Source organism: Taeniopygia guttata, chromosome 2 (genome assembly GCF_048771995.1).
Source record: "Taeniopygia guttata chromosome 2, bTaeGut7.mat, whole genome shotgun sequence".
Taxonomy (NCBI): Eukaryota; Metazoa; Chordata; class Aves; order Passeriformes; family Estrildidae; genus Taeniopygia; species Taeniopygia guttata.
This window is the reverse complement of record NC_133026.1, coordinates 27,675,915-27,694,293: the sequence shown is the minus strand read 5'-3', so window position 1 is coordinate 27,694,293 and position 18,379 is coordinate 27,675,915. Positions and strand designations below refer to the sequence as shown.

Genomic DNA, 18,379 nt, shown 5'->3' with positions numbered 1-18,379 from the left:
TTAAATTAGTATAGGGTGACAGAAAAAAATAAGTGGTTGGAACAGAAGCAGCATATATGTCTTTTTAGCAAAAGTGTTTCTTTTTCTGTTAAAAAAAAAAAAAGGCAAGGCCTTTATCGCAGATGACTCTCCATGTGAAGATTGGGATTGAATAAATGTTATGATTTGCTCCAAGAACTAAAAAAAAAAAAATGCAATCTCAGTAAAAACTACTCAAGCTCAAAATCCTTTTTACTTGCTGTTCTCTTGGTTCTTAGTCTGCCTGGATTCTTAGTTCCATCTCATTTTATTTATTTTCCATATGCTTAGCCCTGCTTCCACATCAATGCTTCAGTCAAATAATATTATCATCCTTATTCTGTTATCTTGAACTTTCAAGGTGGGTCTTTGGATGCCCTGTCCTCACAGTAGTTTAGAAGAAAGGTCTGCGGGTCAATGTTGTCTTGTTCCATCAAACAACCTATTGGCTTGTACAAGGGCTAAATGGCCAACTGCCAGAATTGCCCTGGCACCCAGAATGATTCCTGAGCCCTGCCAAAACCCTCATCCCTTCCTTTGACTAAAGCCTGTCCTGGCATGGGAGCAGAGATGGAGTGGAGCAGACACACTCGCACGTGAGATCAGTGGTGTTTGGGGATCACCTACTGCTTCACCCTCCTGTTCCCTTCCAGCTGGAAGGATTGTTTGTCCTTGGCAATGCAGTGCCAGAGGGCCGTGGCTCAGGAAAGACTTCCCTGCCTGTTTGTCCACAGTAGCAGGCTTAGGTAAAAATCTGTGTGTGAAAATACTGTCATCTAATATTTGCCACTGCATTCTGATCCAGATACATTAGACTGGCTCCAACACTGTGCAATACATAGGGAGTTTTTCTCTGGTAAAAAAGTTTTTGTGATGTATGTCGGTGAAAAACAAATTTTCGTTCTTAACATTCAGTATAGTGACAAACAATGGATTCCTGGAGAACCTCTAACTATGCCAGCTGCTTTCCAAAATGCCAGGAGTGTTGTCTGCCAGTTACCAAGTGATAGCCAGCAGTATGATGTCATGGATGTGGTTGACGACAAACCCATTGCCAGATGGCAAATAAAGGTACTCTCAGAAATTTCAAATATTCACTTACAAATTTTCCTATTAAGATGAACATGTGTCACATAGATATTATCCTTTATTTAATGGTACTAAAGGGAGAAGTCAACTTGCTTAACTTGGGGTCTCAGTCTTGTTGCCTAAGCTGAAGTGTCAAGTGTTTTTTGATGGTGTTCTCTTGCAAGGGGACTGGTAGATACAACCTAGGTCCTGCAGAGACACACATTCTTCAAGAGTAAAGTTAAAGGCCAAGTAGTTACCCTAGAATATTTCAAATGACCTTGGATCCATCTTTGGTAGAACTGAGTTGAGCTCAGCCACAAGTACAAATCCCTGTGAGCAGATACCTGAGCTCTCATACAGATGGAGTCAATAAGGTCAATAGAGCATACACAGAATTCAATCTACCTTACACACTGACGTGTGGCTGGTCAAAATCTGCCTAGACTCCTTGGCAGGTTTGATTAGATTTCTGATGACTTTTGTGAGGGTTTAGACACCTGCACGTGGGTGTCTATTAATTAGTGGGAACTCATGATAGCAGACCAGGTGGGTCTATCAATACCTGTATCAGTTAATCCATTTTTACTGCTCACCTTTCAGATTTCTAATGATGGATTTGTTTATAGCAATTCTAAAACAATGATATTATATGATGGAGCCTGTCAGGTGTGTGAACCACAAGAATCTGGGTTATGTACATTAAAGGTATGTGTTTCACTACTCTATTATAAAAATACACATTTTTTTTAGGCTGAAAACTGATCTAGAAAAATCAGCAGAACATACCTGTTCCTGTTTCTAGCAGGGATTTTCAATCACAGAAAGAGAAGCTGAGATGAGGCAATTTTAAATGTAAAAAATCAAACCAAAAGTACTTCATATAATTACCAAGTAAAACCAAACTTGCTATCAGTTGTTTAGATTTAAAAGCAAGCTTCGTTGTTTAATAGAAGTGCAGAATGATTAGATTGTATTTGATACTTACAAATTCATAACCAGTTTGATAACCAAAACAATTAATGAATCACATTTTCATTTCTCTAAAAGGAGAAAACGTGCAACATAGATGGACTCTGTTATGGTGAAGGAGACACAAATCCTACCAGCCCTTGCTTACTGTGCAGACCTGACTTATCAAAGTTAACTTGGTCAGTTGTTGAAAGTAAGTTCTAAATAGTATTTTTAATACCAAATAGTTGAAAGTCTGCAAAGTTTTTAAATTTATGATAATAGTGATATTTTAAGTTTAACTAGGTGTTTTTGCATTTCTATTATTATTTCTATCTTTGAAAATTCTGAGAATTATATTGTCGTTTCCAGACTATATATGTAATATTTTAATTAACTTTCCCTGACTCTCCTGCTGTAGCAATTACAAATAACTAATGAAGATTAACAACTTTCAGTCTAATTAGTACTTTGGAGTCTTGATATTTAGCACAGCTACATCCATATATGTTTGTCTTCAACATATAGGTTTAACAGGTATTTTTCAACAAATTGTTCTGATTAAAAACAAGTGGAGATCACAAATGAAATTAAATGATACCATATTTATTAGAAACTTAATATCTGGGCATTATTTACATTGATGGCATAGATACATGGCCTAAATACTTGAAAGTACATCCAAGACTGCTGTACTCTAGTCCAGTTAGAAACCATACAATGAAGGGAAAACAAGTATAAATTTTTCATTTTCCTTCTCTGTAGTACAAAGTTCCAACATAGAAGTTGCAGCTCTTTTGGTGCAGATTTTAGTCTTTGGATATACACATCACCTTGGCCCCTTCACCAAGCAGAATGTTTCTTGGAGCTTTCATATTAGCCATCCAGCCTGTCCTGCCAACCCCAGACTATAACATCACAAATACATCATATCAGTGTCTTCATGAGTGAAAGACTTATGAAATCAATACTCTGCCTTGATTAGAAAAGGTCCTGTCTGGATGGCACTTTTGGTGCCTGTCTTGGTGAATCCTGTCCCATTTCAAACTTGTATTGAAAGCCAAGGTAGGTATAACTATTCTACAAGGATGAGATGTGAAAGGAAGGAATGAAATGAAACTCATCCAGCAGATGTCAAGGGATCAAGGGACTGCCATGTTATAGACTGGAATTCAGTATAGCCAAAGTCAGAAATGAGAGAAGAACGAAAATCAGAGGCAACACTCCAAACCTTAGGAGCACAACCTCTTCCACAAGGAGGATGATGTTAGAAATGAGAGAGTTTAGCAGCTGAGACACTGATGATGCCTTCTTTTTCCTTCGTGGCTTTTGCCACAGTGGGTGGATTCCTCCTTGCAGCAGTCACTGGTTAGCATTGAAAATATCAAGTATTTTTCCTGTGCCATTCAAATGACATTAGAATTTAGGAAAAATAAGTATGTGGGATTTCTTTAGTAGAAAGATACATTCCTTTTAGTTTTTATAAGTATGTTGTAACTTTTCCTTAGAGGAGGCAAATATCTCCTTTGTTACAGGTAACCAGCCTCCAGTGCTTGAAACTTTTCAGGGTATGCTACAGACATTTTATGGAGAAGATTTTTTATATCAGTTTTTGGCTTCAGATCCAGAGGGCTCTGTTATTCATTTCACATTGGATTCTGGTCCAGAAGGTGCCAGTCTTTCCCCATCAGGTCTCCTTTTGTGGAAAGCTGCGTCAGTGAATGTCCATAAATTAACATTTTCTTTGACAGATGACTGCAATGCAACAACCAAGGTAGAAATAGAGGTAATGAATATTACAATAAAATGACACTTACTCATAAGATACCTAAATTATCTATTTACAGAACTCATTGCTAGTTCGTTAAAAAAAAGAAAACTGTCTTATTGGGCATGTCTTGTAGGTCAGTGTAAAATCATGTGATTGCCTAAATAATGGCTCATGTGTGACAAACATTAATTTCCCACCTGGAAGTGGAAGATATCTTTGTGTGTGTGTGGCTGGATTTGAAGGTGATCTCTGTCAAGTGAATACTGATGACTGTAAACTTAACCAGTGTGGTATTGGCAGATGTGTGGATGGAATAAACAGCTATTACTGTGAATGTCCACATGAATTTCAAGGTAAATCGCTGCTTTATTTCCATGCGTTTATCATGTTTAGTAATAAATAGGAGATTTTAATTTTATGTTTACAATTTTCTTTTAAAATTTTTCACTGTAAATAACTTATTGTTGTATTATGAAGAGACTTTATGGTCCTGTGGTGCAAATATATTCTTCAAATATATACTTCAAGATTTTTCTTGCATGACTATAATAGTTGTTTATTTTAGTTCATTATGAAAGCTAATTTGCATTGTTTCACTCTGCAAAGGTAAATTCATCAACACAGAGAAACACAGGAGATTCCTCCTCCAGATAAGCATGTAGTCCCCACAGCCCATCTTCTCCATATTCTACAATAAGCAAAATACTTGATAAGAGATGAAAAAATGTGAATAGCAAACCTTATCCGGTGTTCTTATTAGATGTACTGAAGTGAATGGTTGCACTTTTTTTTTCCCCTCAGCATTTGCATACATTGTACTTTTGTAAATGTACCATTAAAGTCTAGTGACACAGCACTATTAAAAAAAAAAAAATCTGTATTTCAATGCAGGTAAAAATTGTCAAGAGGATGTAGATGAGTGTGTATCCAGTCCTTGCTTCCCTGGAGTATTTTGCTTCAATACTTTTGGTTCTTACTATTGTGGTCCATGCCCAAATAATCTGCAAGGAGATGGGAAGTCATGTCATGGTAAAATTATTTGATTTTCACAAGAATGGTATTGTCTTATTGTCATTCAGATAAAATATCTTTGATTGTGCTTCATGTTTCTAACAGGGACTTAGAACTCTTTTCAGTAGTCAGAAAAGCAGGCCTGTGTTTCTTCTGGTGGCAATATTAGACCGTACTGGGTCAATACAGCTCTAAAACATCTTTTCTAGAGTAGAAATAAACAGGTACAAAACACATCCCTATTGTTTTACATCAAAGTAGAATAATACAGTGGAATATTTTTGGCATTTTTTCTTCATTATTTTCTTAATATGACAAATTATTAATAAATTATTGAAAAAATATATTTCTATTAGATTGATTAACATAGAAATGTTTACCCAAGCCAAGGCAGCTGTCAAACATTTATTTAATGCAATTTCTAAATTACTTGTATTTTTAAAACACTCTGTGAAAAAACTTTTGAGAAATCTTTTTAAACTTTTATCTACTTTCTAAATTCTGAGTTGTTTTTATGTAATAAAATTTTAACTCTGTTTATAATTTATTTAAATTTTAAAAGGTGTAGCTACTTCTGTGCACAACTAATGTGCCTTCACATCTTTTCAGAAAGTTTTGATGACACTGATGTCAAAAGGAAGGATTCCACAGGAGAAGCTGGAGGGAATAAAGGTGATTTTTTCCTGAAGATAATGGAATTTCTGATTCACATATTAATAAGAATATAGCTGGCAGACAAAGGTTCTAGTCAGTTTTATGCTATTCACTTTATTTTTCATTTTGACACAATTTATTAATTACTGGAGTTGTATTCTCATCTGAAAAATGAGACTGAAATGTCAATATCAACAAATCCCTTGGGTCAGTCAAGCGATTTTATTAACAGTGTGATGTATGACACTCTTACAGTTGCCTTTGTTTTAGTGACCAACCACTGACATAAAATAGGTAACATGGGGATAGGGACATCTGTTATATGAGATAAACAAAAGTTTATGGCATTATGTTGATTGCCATTTTCCTGCTTTAACGCACAGGAGAGGTGAAGGATATGGCAAGTGAATGTCTTTATTCTGAAACTCTGTAAATGCTGCTGCTGGCATTTCCAGGTCTGTGCCTGCAGGGGGTTTCTTTGTAGGAAAGTCTCGTGTGTCTTTTCCCTATATCTCTGAATTGTTGGTGGGGAGGAAGAAGACTCTCTCACCACACTGCTAGTGCTGGATAATTCTTCATCAGCTGCAAAATGGTTTGCTTTTTAGCAGTGGGACACCACACTTTATTGCAATTCAGTAAAGTGTAACCTTTTGTAAACCATTTTCTAGTTATAAATAGGTTAGGGCTTCATTCCTCCACTGCCCCATAATGCTAAAACTCCATATACAGTATTCTACCAGTCTGGGATTACAGTGCTGTGCTTCTTGCCACAAACCACACACTTTCCCTGGGCAGAATATGAAGAAGTTATCATTCATTTTGCGCTCTCTTGAATGAGGAGACTGAGTCAGTCTCTGCTGTTTATTAAACAGTTGAAACATCCCACTAAAACCCATGCAGAAAGTTTAATAAAGTTCATTAAAAAGTTTGAAGAATAAAACATGGTAATACTTATGCTACAAGTTGGTGGCTTGTTCCCCTAGAATACTGTTCATGGTGCATCAGTATGTATAAGCTTCTACATAGATGTGATTTTATCTCTGCTTCTAGTGCTTAGACACATGTGATGAACCATATGTAATACCTTTTCTTTTAATTCTTTCAGTTATCTAGTTAAAAGCAATATATGGAGCTGATAATCTGCTGACAGTAAATCTGTTTATTGACCTAATATGGGAACATCTCTGCTGCTATAAATCGTGCCTCCTATAAATCATGTTTTATCCTTATCATCCAGCTAAGAAAAGGCTGGAAGATAAGGACAGGAGAGGTTGTAATCAGAATACCTTGATCTTCTCTAATTCTTCCAGTTAGGTTGTACCGCATACTTATATTCTGACGTAGCACAAGGAGAGATTTCCTGAAGCACAGAAAGAATGGGCTGTATGTTTATCTGTTCAGAAAATATTCCCCACCCTCAAAGGCAAAAAAACGTCTGATGGTATTCACATATTTCTTCCCCTTTTCTTTCTAATATACTGTAGGTTTTCAACCATCATCCTTTGAGAATGTTTTAAGCATGTCAGGTTATATTCCCAGTTCTACGCATGTCCCAGAGAGATTTATTTCTACAGAAATGGTCAGTAGCAGCACACCACCAGCCTCCACGGTAAAAACAATCACCACCTGGAAGACACCTGACTCTCAGAGAAGTGCTTCTGTACAACCTGTGGTTACTGGAAACATTGCTCATGCTCTAGGCACCATCAGTGGTCACCTTGCTGATGTGGCAAACAGTTCTTTGGTACATGCTGTAAAGGTTGCATCTTCAAGGAGCCATGCTGTGTCACCTGAGAAGAAAACCAGGGCACAAGCTGAGGCCTTCAGCTATGTAGAGAGCAGCAGGAAGACTTCCCCTGGCAGCAGAGCAAGTATAAGCCAAGGACATTCTTTGCCAAACAAAGCATTCAGAGGTGGAAATGCTCAAAGAGTTCTGCACCTATTAGCTAAGCATCAAGGGAGTAATTTACCTTTTACCCTTGTGGAAGTCACTGTCCCACCAAAAATGCTTCCTGAAGAATTGAGTGAAACCATGATTCCTAAAGCAGTGACCTGTTCTGATTTACCCTGTTTTCCTGGCGTCCCCTGTGAGCCAAGGCAGGATGGAAGTGTCAAGTGTGGTCGTTGTCCTTATGGTTATTATGGAGATGGCTTCACTTGCAGAGGTATTGCAAATTATTGCACTTAAATGCTTTGAAGAAAAGAATCTTGAGATGTAACTTGCAAGCATATTGTTACTGTCTTATGAGTGGAAAGTGTAGTGTATTGAATTTTCTCATGTTCATTATTAATATTGGCATAGACTACAGGCTTTTAGTTGTATGATGCACTTAAAATACTTTGCTGATGCATCTTAGACTCTGCATTTATGAGCAGCAACATCATGGATTCTCTGTGATCTGTTCACTACATTAGGCAAGACACAATGTGCTGAAATGCCACTTTCATTTTCCTTATTCCCTTCTTTGTTTTCTTCATTGCCTTTCAGCAAGATGTAGACAACCCTGTGGAAAAAATATGGAGTGTGTGGCACCCAATATTTGTAAATGCAAGCCTGGTTATGCTGGTCATAACTGTCAGGCTGGTGAGTATGGCATGTTAATTTTGCCTGTGGTAACTCACATGCACAAATTAATGATTTGCAGAGTACCATTGGTTTTTTTTTACAGCTCTATGCAGACCTGATTGCAAAAACCATGGGAAGTGCATTAAGCCCAACATCTGTGAGTGTTTACCTGGATACAGTGGCTCCACCTGTGAGGAAGGTAAATGTAGCAGTCTTTGCTTTTAAATCCATAACTACCCAAGGGATGCTGTGAACAACTCCCATGACTGTTTGTTCTGACAGCATGAAGATGTGTTCACTGTCACTTCAACAGAATTCTTGAGTTACGTTTTGGTGTATGTCCTGATTTTCTTCATAACCACTCTAAATGTTGCTTATGATTGGATACTCCTAAATTTAGCTTTCACATTAAGTAGAGCAGTTCACCAGTGAATGTAGTTGCCTTTAAGCTAAACACTCCTGAAGAGTGGGAAGCACAGTCTGGAAATTGTGTCAGCTTTCTTTTATTCAGGGTGACCACCACTGTTGGGACTCTGTACTATTGAAGTGAGGTTGCACTTATTACTTACTCTTGTCAAAAGGCATATATAAAAGGTATTGCATATATTTCCTTATTTTATTTCCAGTTTTTTGCTTACTGACAGTTATTAACATTTCATTTTTAATAAAGCATAACCAATCCATGCATCTTTCTAGAAGCAATTTCTTGAACGTAATTCTGTATCTGCAGCACATTGTAAACCACCGTGTCAAAATGGAGGCACATGCTTGGCCAGAAATCTCTGCACCTGCCCATATGGTTTTGTGGGACCAAGATGTGATACAAGTAAGCAAAAGGGAATAAGAGAAAAATCCACTGCATTTTTCCTGTTCTTCAGGAGGAAGAAAGCAAATTAAAGTTTAAATTTTTTATGCCTTCTGTCTAATGCTAGCAAATTACATAATACCTGTGCATCTTTGAAAGTTCCCATACCTGGGCTTTTTGAAAATCAAGTAATATTTGCCCATAACTGTGAAAACATAATGCACTATAAAAGCTGCAAATATTTTATATTTTATTATTCACAAACATGGAAAAATTGAGTACATTGTATATGTGATATTACCTTTAGAAAAACACGCAGATGTTTCATATGTCCTGACAGTTTTTTAACTTTTATTAGCTCAGATTGATTAGATACTGGGGTACATTCAGAAGCTGGCGTCAGTGAATGGTGTGTCGGAAAGACTGGGATACAGGAAAATTGAATTCAGAACCACATTATGGTGTCTTTTCTCCTTTTACCTGGCCTGAAAATTGAAAAATTTGCTAAATTGTCTTTTACATACCAAATCATGCATGGGTAATTTGTATCCTTCAGAGAATCCAAATTTAGACATGCTGTTTGTATATTGTTCACCTGAATGTACCATTGCATTATTGACCCTGAATTCAGAAAATCCTTTGTCTCCTCCTCAAATCCCAGGACTTCTGGTTTTCAGTTTTTCTTGTTCTAAATTTAATTCTGACAAAAAAATGCTGCTCTTTGTGAAGGAGTACTAAAGAGAATGAGATTTTTTCCTGAAGAAATTATTAATGGTTTTCCCCAGATGTGATATTTTAATTGCTTGTCAGTCTCATGTTCCTATGTGCATGCAGCTGCACTTGTATCATGTAACACAGTCCATTTGTCTCTTAGTATTGCATTTCTAATTTGGTTTATAATTTTTATCTAAAAGTCTACATTTTTAAGACTAAATATAGCCAGACCATGGATATTTGCATGGAAAGACATTTTATTTACCTTTGTCATCTGTGCTTGCTGTTACGGGTTTGAGACTAGATTGCTCTGTTCAGCAATTCCTCTTCAGATAGCAATTGTATGTTACTTCCAGTGTTAATTTTTGGGAAAGAACTGAAAAACAGATCAAGAATAATTTATGATGTGTCTCTTTCTTGTTCTTCTACCCCCTGTCTCCTCCCCTGCCTTATGTTTTTGCCCACCTTCTTGGATGGTAGTGGTTTGCAACAGGCACTGTGAAAATGGTGGCAAATGTCTCACTCCGGACACCTGCCAGTGTAAACCTGGCTGGTATGGACCTACCTGCAGCACAGGTAACACCCCTGCAGCTTCCTTCTTCCTGGGAGACCATCCATAGGACCTCCCATTGTTTGACATTTGGAACTGCGTGGCTCAGGTGGCAGCAGTGGGCAGCTGCTCTCTGCTGCAGAGCCCCCACGCTTCCCTGAGTCTCTGTAGGTTAGTTCTGCTGCCAGGCAGCACCTCTGGGAAGTCTTCTGCTGATTCTTTAATTTGGGGTAAAGATTCTATGGGAATGACATTACCTGCAGTTATCTTAGGTGTTTAATTCCTGTTCTTGAAACAGAAACACATATTTTATAGACTTTATTTGGATGTCAGGCTTCCCACTCTTCCTGACCCTTTTTCTGCAGCAATGTGTAATCCCGTGTGTCTCAATGGTGGTTCCTGTACAAAGCCAGATGTTTGCCTGTGTCCACATGGATTCTTTGGCGCTCACTGTCAGAATGGTAATATTTTATTTTTTTCTTCTCCCCACTTCTTAGTTGACATTAGTTGAGGAAATCTGTGAGAACACATTAAGATACAAAAATTAACATTCCAGTCTTGTACCTGAGTGCAGCATTGATATTCTCTGGACAGAGAGACATAATTCTGTCTCTCAGGAGAAGCACAGACAGAAGAACCTTTACCTTTGCTCCTTTGTTTTCTCCATGTGGAATTTGGCATGGAGATGGTTTACCTGAAGTGATTGCTTTATTGGATTCTGGTGAAGGTTGTTTGTGTTAATGACCAGTTGTATCCAGCTGTGTCTTGGGCTCTCAGCAGGTAGTCACGAGTTAGTTAGTTGATAGGTAATAAGTATGTATGTAGAACAGGATAGTCTCTCTTTAAATAATATATTAATGTAATATAGTATAGTTTTAATCAAGCTATCCATCAGCCTTCTGATCTGGAGCCAGACGTCATAATTTCTTCCCTGAGTCAAGGTTGTCTTTTTTACTATACCTGAGAAGTGGTGTAAAACAGAGATTACATTATTTTTTAGATGTTATGGCTGATTCAACAGCTGTCCAAGGAGAATGAAGACTCAAAATTAAGTCTTGTATTCCACTCAACATTTAAGCAGCTTTCATCCAGTTCCATTGTATGTTATGTGTAGTCTGGTTACTTTTGTACACATATAGTTGCCAGCCTTGACTCCCTTTTATCTGATTTTGTCTTTACTATTGATTTTACACCAAACCACATTAATACGATTTTTGCAAGGCAGGCCTGATAGTGTTGAATGTCCATAGAAGCTGTCAGAATCTTACTGTTGCAATCTTGTTTTCCAAAAGTATATCACTAAGTTAAAATGCTAACTACAGCCTTTTCCTCCTGTTTGCGTCTTTTAGCTGTCTGCAGCCCTCCTTGTAAAAATGGTGGTCATTGCATAAGAAATAATGTCTGTACTTGTCCTGATGGATACACAGGCAGAAGATGTGAAAAAAGTAAGCCAGTGTTAAAATCTTCCTGTGATCCAAAAATAACCAATAAATTATTCTGTAATCAGCTAAATGTGTTAAACACCAGATGGTTTTGATTTTAAGGTGTCTGTGAGCCAAGGTGTATGAATGGAGGAAGATGTGTAGGCCCAAACATTTGCTCTTGTCCTTCAGGATGGAGAGGAAAAAGATGTAACACTCGTAAGTACCTTGTAGTTACCAGGAGAACCATACCTTAAAAGTAATATAAGACTCAGAGCAATTCTGCCTATGGAAGTAATACAAAGTTAGTGCCAAAGAACTTAAGAATATATACACATTGAAGATAATGAAATTTAGGAGGGAGAACTAATACCATGCAGTTCTTAGGCTAAATCATGGGACTGAAATATCTGTGACATCCTTGTATAATAAATATTATTTGTTTCTTTCTGGATTCTTGTCTAAATAAAAACATCTGCATATCTGCAAAGAGATGAATCGAAAAAGTGAAAGAAATCCAATTTGTGCTGTAGGACATAAAACCAGATCTAATAGAAAAAGAAGTTCAGTGAAATATTGGAAAACTGGAAACAGTTGGATATGATGTGAATAAATGATGCAGTGGGCACAAGTTCTTTAGGACCAGTAGAAATTGGACTGTGATGGTTGCACGTCTGTAGGTCACATTGTATCTTAATAAAGATATTGATGGTGCATAAATAAATTGTGTCAGCGTGGATAAAAATATTGTCGGCATGAAAATCAGCATGAGGATGGCTAAAGTGTTATTGTCTGTCAGAGTACCCACCCAAGGCTTGAGAACAGATGTGGGCAATAAGCTCTCTAATGGCATGGAGGAAAAATAAATTTGCCTGTATTAGTTTCTGTAATTATTGGAAAGGGGTTGTTTTTTGAAAAAAAATATTGCCAGTATTTACAGGGGTGAGATATTCTTGGGCACTGTGGAGGAGAGATTTGATTATCAAATAATCAGCTATGAATGAATGAAAATAATTGTGGGTTAGATCATATCTTAATAAGCAGAGACAAATGTGCAGACAAATGTGTCAATGAAAATAACTTTGGATCCAATATTCTTGAGTTGATTCATTGGGTGTTCTGTTGAATGACAGACAAAAGATCTCCTACCAAGAGACAAGGTGTGTCCTTTAGAAAGGTAAATTTGGAGAAAATAAAGCTCTTTAATGGTCCTCTCCTTATTCAGTATGTCAGGCTTTTGTAGAAATCTGTGACACAGCAGAACCATTGAATGTGGGTTTTGGTTGTAGGGCTTTTTGTTTCCAGTTGCCTCTCTTTAATATCTTGTTGGCCTTAGACACATATTTAAGTGATGATGTGACTCTTGTGTGTGAAAAGCACTCCACCTCTCGTGAGCATCCTGAAATCTAAATAATAACTCATTGTAATCACTTGGGATATAACCATACTTTTTGATGGTGTTTGTGCAGCAATCTGTCTTCAGGAATGTAAGAATGGCGGGGAGTGTATTGGACCGAGTACCTGTCATTGTCCTGCACAGTGGGAAGGATTCCAGTGTCAAACACGTAAGAATGATGCAACCTGAAACCTCATGCTTCTGCGCAGCTCAGAATGCTTCAGCCATGCACAGTGTAGAGAAGTCCTCCTATACCTTGGATGTAGTTTATCCACATCTGTGTCAAAGGCAGGATAAAGAGAAGAGATGGCTCTCCCCATTCTGAAGCCCTCCAGGATCTGATGGCATCTGGGAGCGTGGCAGTATGTGTTGGTTTGCTCCAGTGCTATATGCTGCTGCACAAGTCCTGAGGGGCCGTTGTGATTGCTTGAAATAGCAAGATGTGCCAAAAAACACCTTACTCATGTTCTTTGCTCAGTCTCATTCATGCCCTCAGCATGTTCTCACATAAAATCTGCATCAAAGCAAAAGAGGGATGGGATAGACATAAGAACACTGTTGGCTCCATGTGACCTTTAAGTCTCCTTATGCTGAGGGGTGTTACCCTGTGAAAATACCTTCCAAGGTCTTGGTTCCTGTAACAAACAGAATAGGTATCTAGAGATAGCATCTATTTTTCCTTCACCAAGATGTGTCCCTCATATGTACCTCTCTTGTTTTAGCTGTGTGCAACCAGAAGTGTCTGTTTGGAGGGAAATGCTTGTTGCCCAACGTGTGCTCTTGTCGTCCAGGTTATACTGGAGTCCTCTGTGGGAAGAAAGTTCAGGTACAGGTAGAGCTAAGACACCATCACAATACAGTGATTTTAATTAACTAGTCCACCCATGTCCACTGAAACAGCATGGCATACACCAAATGTGTATTTTGTCTGATTTCTTCCTTTCACTGCAGCGAGAGAAAATTAATGGAATTCCTAAGAGCTTTTTGAGTATTAGAAGAACATTATTAGGTTCTAATACTTAAAGAGAATTGTTCTCAGCACCAAATGTAAACTTCCTTTGTTTCAAATTGGGCTGACTGTCTCTTGTTATGCAGTAGGAATTGGTAACTATCCTCTTCACAGCAACCACTATTTTCTTTTCCAGAAGCTGGCCTCATTTTAGGCAAGAGTATCCTACTGATGACTTTCTTAGCTTGCATCAGGTCAAGTCCTGATCTTTCCCAACTAACTACACTACTAGTCAGTTCATCAAGTGTAACTTGGGAGTAATTTTCCTTTTTTTATCAGATGACCATTTTTCTATTTTTTCATGCAATTTTCTGTTGAATTCCCTTGCGTGAGTGCTGATGCTCACTTGCTGAAGTAATTTGATTAAACATTTTGTTAAAACTAACTGGTTTGTGATGTCTGAAGTAAAAGCATTCTGCTCCTCTTGCATCATCTATGGTGTTTCTCTTCTTTTAATTTCAGTGTATTTAGACACATTTGTGCTGCCAGCAGAATTGAGAGATGGAGTAGATTTATTTCAGAAATTGAAACAAAGAAATGTTCATACATATTTTGAAAGTAGGCAGCTAATCATCCTATATCAATAATACTGTAATGTTTGTAATATGGATTTCCAAAACGTGACCCAAAGAGAGAAATAATTTTGATTTAAAGGTTTCCATAAATATGTCCTGCATACATTTAGTCTATTTTTAGTCTAAAATATATATATATTATCAGTCAGTCAGACAGTGCTATGTCATACATTGATCAAAATGGCACATTTTCTTAATGAAACAAAAGAACTATAAGCCCAAGTTTCACTTAATGTTTTCATTCTGCATATCAGGCAAGCAGAGATTCCTTAAATTGTTTCATAAACTTAATCATAATAATGGGTTGTTTCAGTAAAGTCTGGTTTTAATATTTGTTTTCTCTCTCCAAGGTACAAAGACGCCATGGTTGAAGAAGTGTGGCAATTCAATTGCAATGCAGCATGGATGTATGAGACTTGAAAATAGCAAAAGGGTTGGAGGCAATTACAGAGTCATTTAAATGAAAGGAATATTTAGAAGCCTTATTTTAAAAGATTCATATTAATCACAAATGTTGGTGAGCTTCAAAACAACAATCTTACAGTCATTAAAACATATGTATATGCCTATATTTTTTTGCTACCTCATGTACAAACCCCAGAGCCTCTGATATTTTCATTGAATTCCCAGATCAGATGACTGAGCCTAAAATTCTGCAGTTTATTCAACTGGACTATGAAATTTCTGTTGAGGGAACAAGACTGTAGCAGCTGTTGGGTGACTCTATCAAGGAAGGCAGCACTTGTGCACTTGTCAATGGTACCACCTGTTTACAAATGCTGTTTATATACATATTATTTGGCTGTGGACAGAAGAAAATGCAGAACCTGTTTTTCTTGTTTTGTATTTATACCGGTCTTGTTGTAATGATAAGCCAGTAGCAAGGAAGGAGGGGAAACCAGAACTGAGGCTGGGCTACTGCCAACGAAGGCAAGGCCTCCTGTTCTGTTAACAGTCAGCCAGATGCAGAGTGACTCTGATTTATCTATGACAAGCCTTTGCAGATCCCAAAGATCCCAACTTTTCTGTTTTGACTTTATTACTTACAGTCATGAAGAGACAGTTACTGAATTATTCCTGTGTCCGTAAGACTTTAATGCTCCTGTCTGAGATGGCACTCAGTAATATGAGGGAATTTTGTTCCCAATACTCTTAGAGAAATTTAACAATGCTTTGAGCAATGACGAATCTTAAAATAGGAATAATAAGAGGAGAAATTTGTTGTACATCATGCCATCCGTGCTCATCATGTCAGAAAGTATTTGTAAAGACTTCACAGAGAATGTTTTCCATTACCAAAATTACCAATTGCTCCAATGAACTGTTAGCACCTGCCAGCTGCCAGATAGCTTTTGAAAAAATAAAATTCCAGTTTTTCTGAAGCTTCCTACAGAGGACTGCTATCCTCTCCTAGAGCTGTGAAAGACATGCAGTTCCTGCCAGAAGAACATGAGCTCTGGTAATAGACACAAACATCCCTTTAGCTAAGCCATTGAAGTTTACTGCTTTGTTTTTTTAAGCAAGAAATAAGACTTCCGGTTCTCCTGAGCAATATTCAGTTTACATACCCTAATTTTAGACAGGAAGAAAATAGAGGTAATTTTGCCATTTACTGCCATTCTGGGATGCTAATTACCGAATCATAGCTGTTAGCAGCTCTGTGCCTAGATTTCTCCTAACCTTTTGATAGTTTCTTAAGTCATCTTGCAAAGTAAGGTGGTATTTTGAGAGCTTAGCATCATTGCAGAGTCGTACCTCATGGATTTCCAAATGCCTGACTGGTGTACTTTTAAAATGTCCAATTTCCCACTTGCATTTTAAATTTCAGTGTTTCCATGGTTTCTTTCAGTCAGGCATCCACATGGTTGATAGCCTGATGATCTGGGAACCATTACATTATTTAAAACCTACCCCTCTTGGACATTGCCTTTCTTACATCTCACGAAGATGCCAATGAACAAAATCTGATTAGCTCTTGGAACTGTTTTGGATACACAAGGTACTGAAGAAGTTTGTAGAGTACAAACACGCCAATATCACATAATCTCATTGTAATCACTCCTGTTCCATGTGTCAGTTACAGAGATACTGTGCAAAAAAGAAAGATAACATCTGTCTGGAGCACTGCTAATAGTACTTTGGTTAATGAGTTTGTGCAATCCTTCACTCACAAAACTTCTAGAAACTCACAAAATTTCTAGAAGTCAAGAAATGTGCATTTCTAGGATTTCAGGCTCAATAAAGGGTTTTTTAAATTATAATTGCTAGTGCTTGCTGTTTATTTCCAATGATTTTAAAGAAAATTAAAGAAATTATTTCTTTTACATTTTCAGAATGCAAGCTGTGTGAACAAAAGCACATCCAGAGTTTTGCTACAGTAGCTAAAAATGCTCAGTGCTAAGCTGTGATATTTTTGCTATTTTCCAGCAAGCACATGATGCAGAAAAATTATTAGTACATGCAAAATGCCAGATAGCTACTTCAAAACTGCCCAGTAATTATGTGATTAGTTGAAACTGTTTTGTTACTACATTGTCCATCATAGACATGAAACAGAATTCACTGTAATTAGAAAGCACATGGCAACAATACAGTAAAATTGCTCAGTGTAACAAGATGCAGGTTTATAGAGAGGGCTTGTGTACAGAGGTTAACAGAACTGCTGAAATTGTAACCTGCAATTAGGCCCAAAAGAGTTAGGGGATGTGGGAGTGGGGAGAAGGGTTAGAGTTGACACAGTTCCACTCTGAAGGAATGAAGGGCATCTGTATCAAACTGAAGATTTTGCAATGATTCTTACTATGTTATGCACAACACCAATATCGTAGTTGAATTTTCTTGCATGATTTTTTTAGACACTAAAGAGTGCTGGGAGGTACCTATGTACATCATCCATTTATTACCTGGTTGTACTACAGTTGCTCTGCAGGCCAGCAGAAATTCTTCCAAGTGCACCTTGATTTTTGCCCCTGATCTTGAAAAGATCTTTTAAAATGCAGTACAGTGAATATTCTTTGAAGGAAGAGCTTGTATCACAGAAGATACCACAGATAGTCATGTTGGCTATGAGTTAAAAATAAAACCACAAGTGAGCCCTATGGGAAAGTCTCTTTCTTTTTACAAAAGTTAATTATGTATTTTCATTGCTGAGAAGAGAAAGCAAGTTAACATTTCTATTTACCAAAAGCAAACTCATGAAGAAGTATCAGCACAAGCCCAAAAGTAAGTAGGTATAAAAACTTAAGCTACTTCGCAAATTTGCTACACCCACCCCATTATTTGTCCAAATGGAAAAACCCAAAGTTTAAATTCTCAAAGCATAACTTTGGGTACATATACAAACCCAAATGTAGAGGTTAGAAAGCTTTGCTAATAACTAAAGTTGTTTATGCAATCTCTGTCATTTAAAGGTGTCACATGCTGATATTAGGTAATTTTACCCAACTTCTGCCCACAGCTCAGCTTATCTAGCAAATGGTATTTTACAGCTAAAGAAAGTAAATCCATTCTTGCCAGAAGCACTTAGAGCAGAAGAGAAAGCATTAATAAAAATGTGCATGTAAGTAAACTAAAATGAAGAAACACCTCACCTTTCCATGCACATTCTAGAAAGACAAAGTATCAAAAGTGGAATCACTGTAATACCCCTAAAATTTTTACAGTTGTTTTAGTGAAAACCAGTATCTATATAAGGTGTTACAGTCAGCTGTAATGAATAAGGGAGCTAGCACATTCTGTGTTGCTTTTATTGACCTTTGAACTGTATGCATTACTTATCTCCCCACAGGAAGACATAGCTATCACCAAAAATTACATGCTCTAACTAGTATTTTCAATCCTCCAGCGAGCAGAAAACAAACAAAAGACAAG

General features: G+C 37.3%; 1 protein-coding gene across 1 annotated transcript in view; it reads left to right on the top strand.

Annotated features, from left to right (window-relative positions):
- VWDE (von Willebrand factor D and EGF domains) overlaps nt 1-16,770 on the top strand; it is a 38,006-nt gene extending 21,236 nt beyond the window's left edge. The window contains exons 14-31 of the mRNA XM_032746681.3: nt 934-1,089; nt 1,690-1,794; nt 2,137-2,251; nt 3,573-3,823; nt 3,942-4,161; nt 4,700-4,837; nt 5,429-5,491; nt 6,958-7,638; nt 7,962-8,057; nt 8,143-8,238; nt 8,770-8,865; nt 10,039-10,134; nt 10,474-10,569; nt 11,458-11,553; nt 11,653-11,748; nt 12,999-13,094; nt 13,648-13,751; nt 14,860-16,770. Of these exons, the coding sequence (XP_032602572.2) occupies nt 934-1,089; nt 1,690-1,794; nt 2,137-2,251; nt 3,573-3,823; nt 3,942-4,161; nt 4,700-4,837; nt 5,429-5,491; nt 6,958-7,638; nt 7,962-8,057; nt 8,143-8,238; nt 8,770-8,865; nt 10,039-10,134; nt 10,474-10,569; nt 11,458-11,553; nt 11,653-11,748; nt 12,999-13,094; nt 13,648-13,751; nt 14,860-14,880 (2,622 nt within the window). The 3' untranslated portion in view covers nt 14,881-16,770. The remainder of the gene's footprint in view (nt 1-933; nt 1,090-1,689; nt 1,795-2,136; nt 2,252-3,572; nt 3,824-3,941; nt 4,162-4,699; nt 4,838-5,428; nt 5,492-6,957; nt 7,639-7,961; nt 8,058-8,142; nt 8,239-8,769; nt 8,866-10,038; nt 10,135-10,473; nt 10,570-11,457; nt 11,554-11,652; nt 11,749-12,998; nt 13,095-13,647; nt 13,752-14,859) is intronic.
- The last annotated feature ends 1,609 nt before the right edge of the window (nt 16,771-18,379 follow it).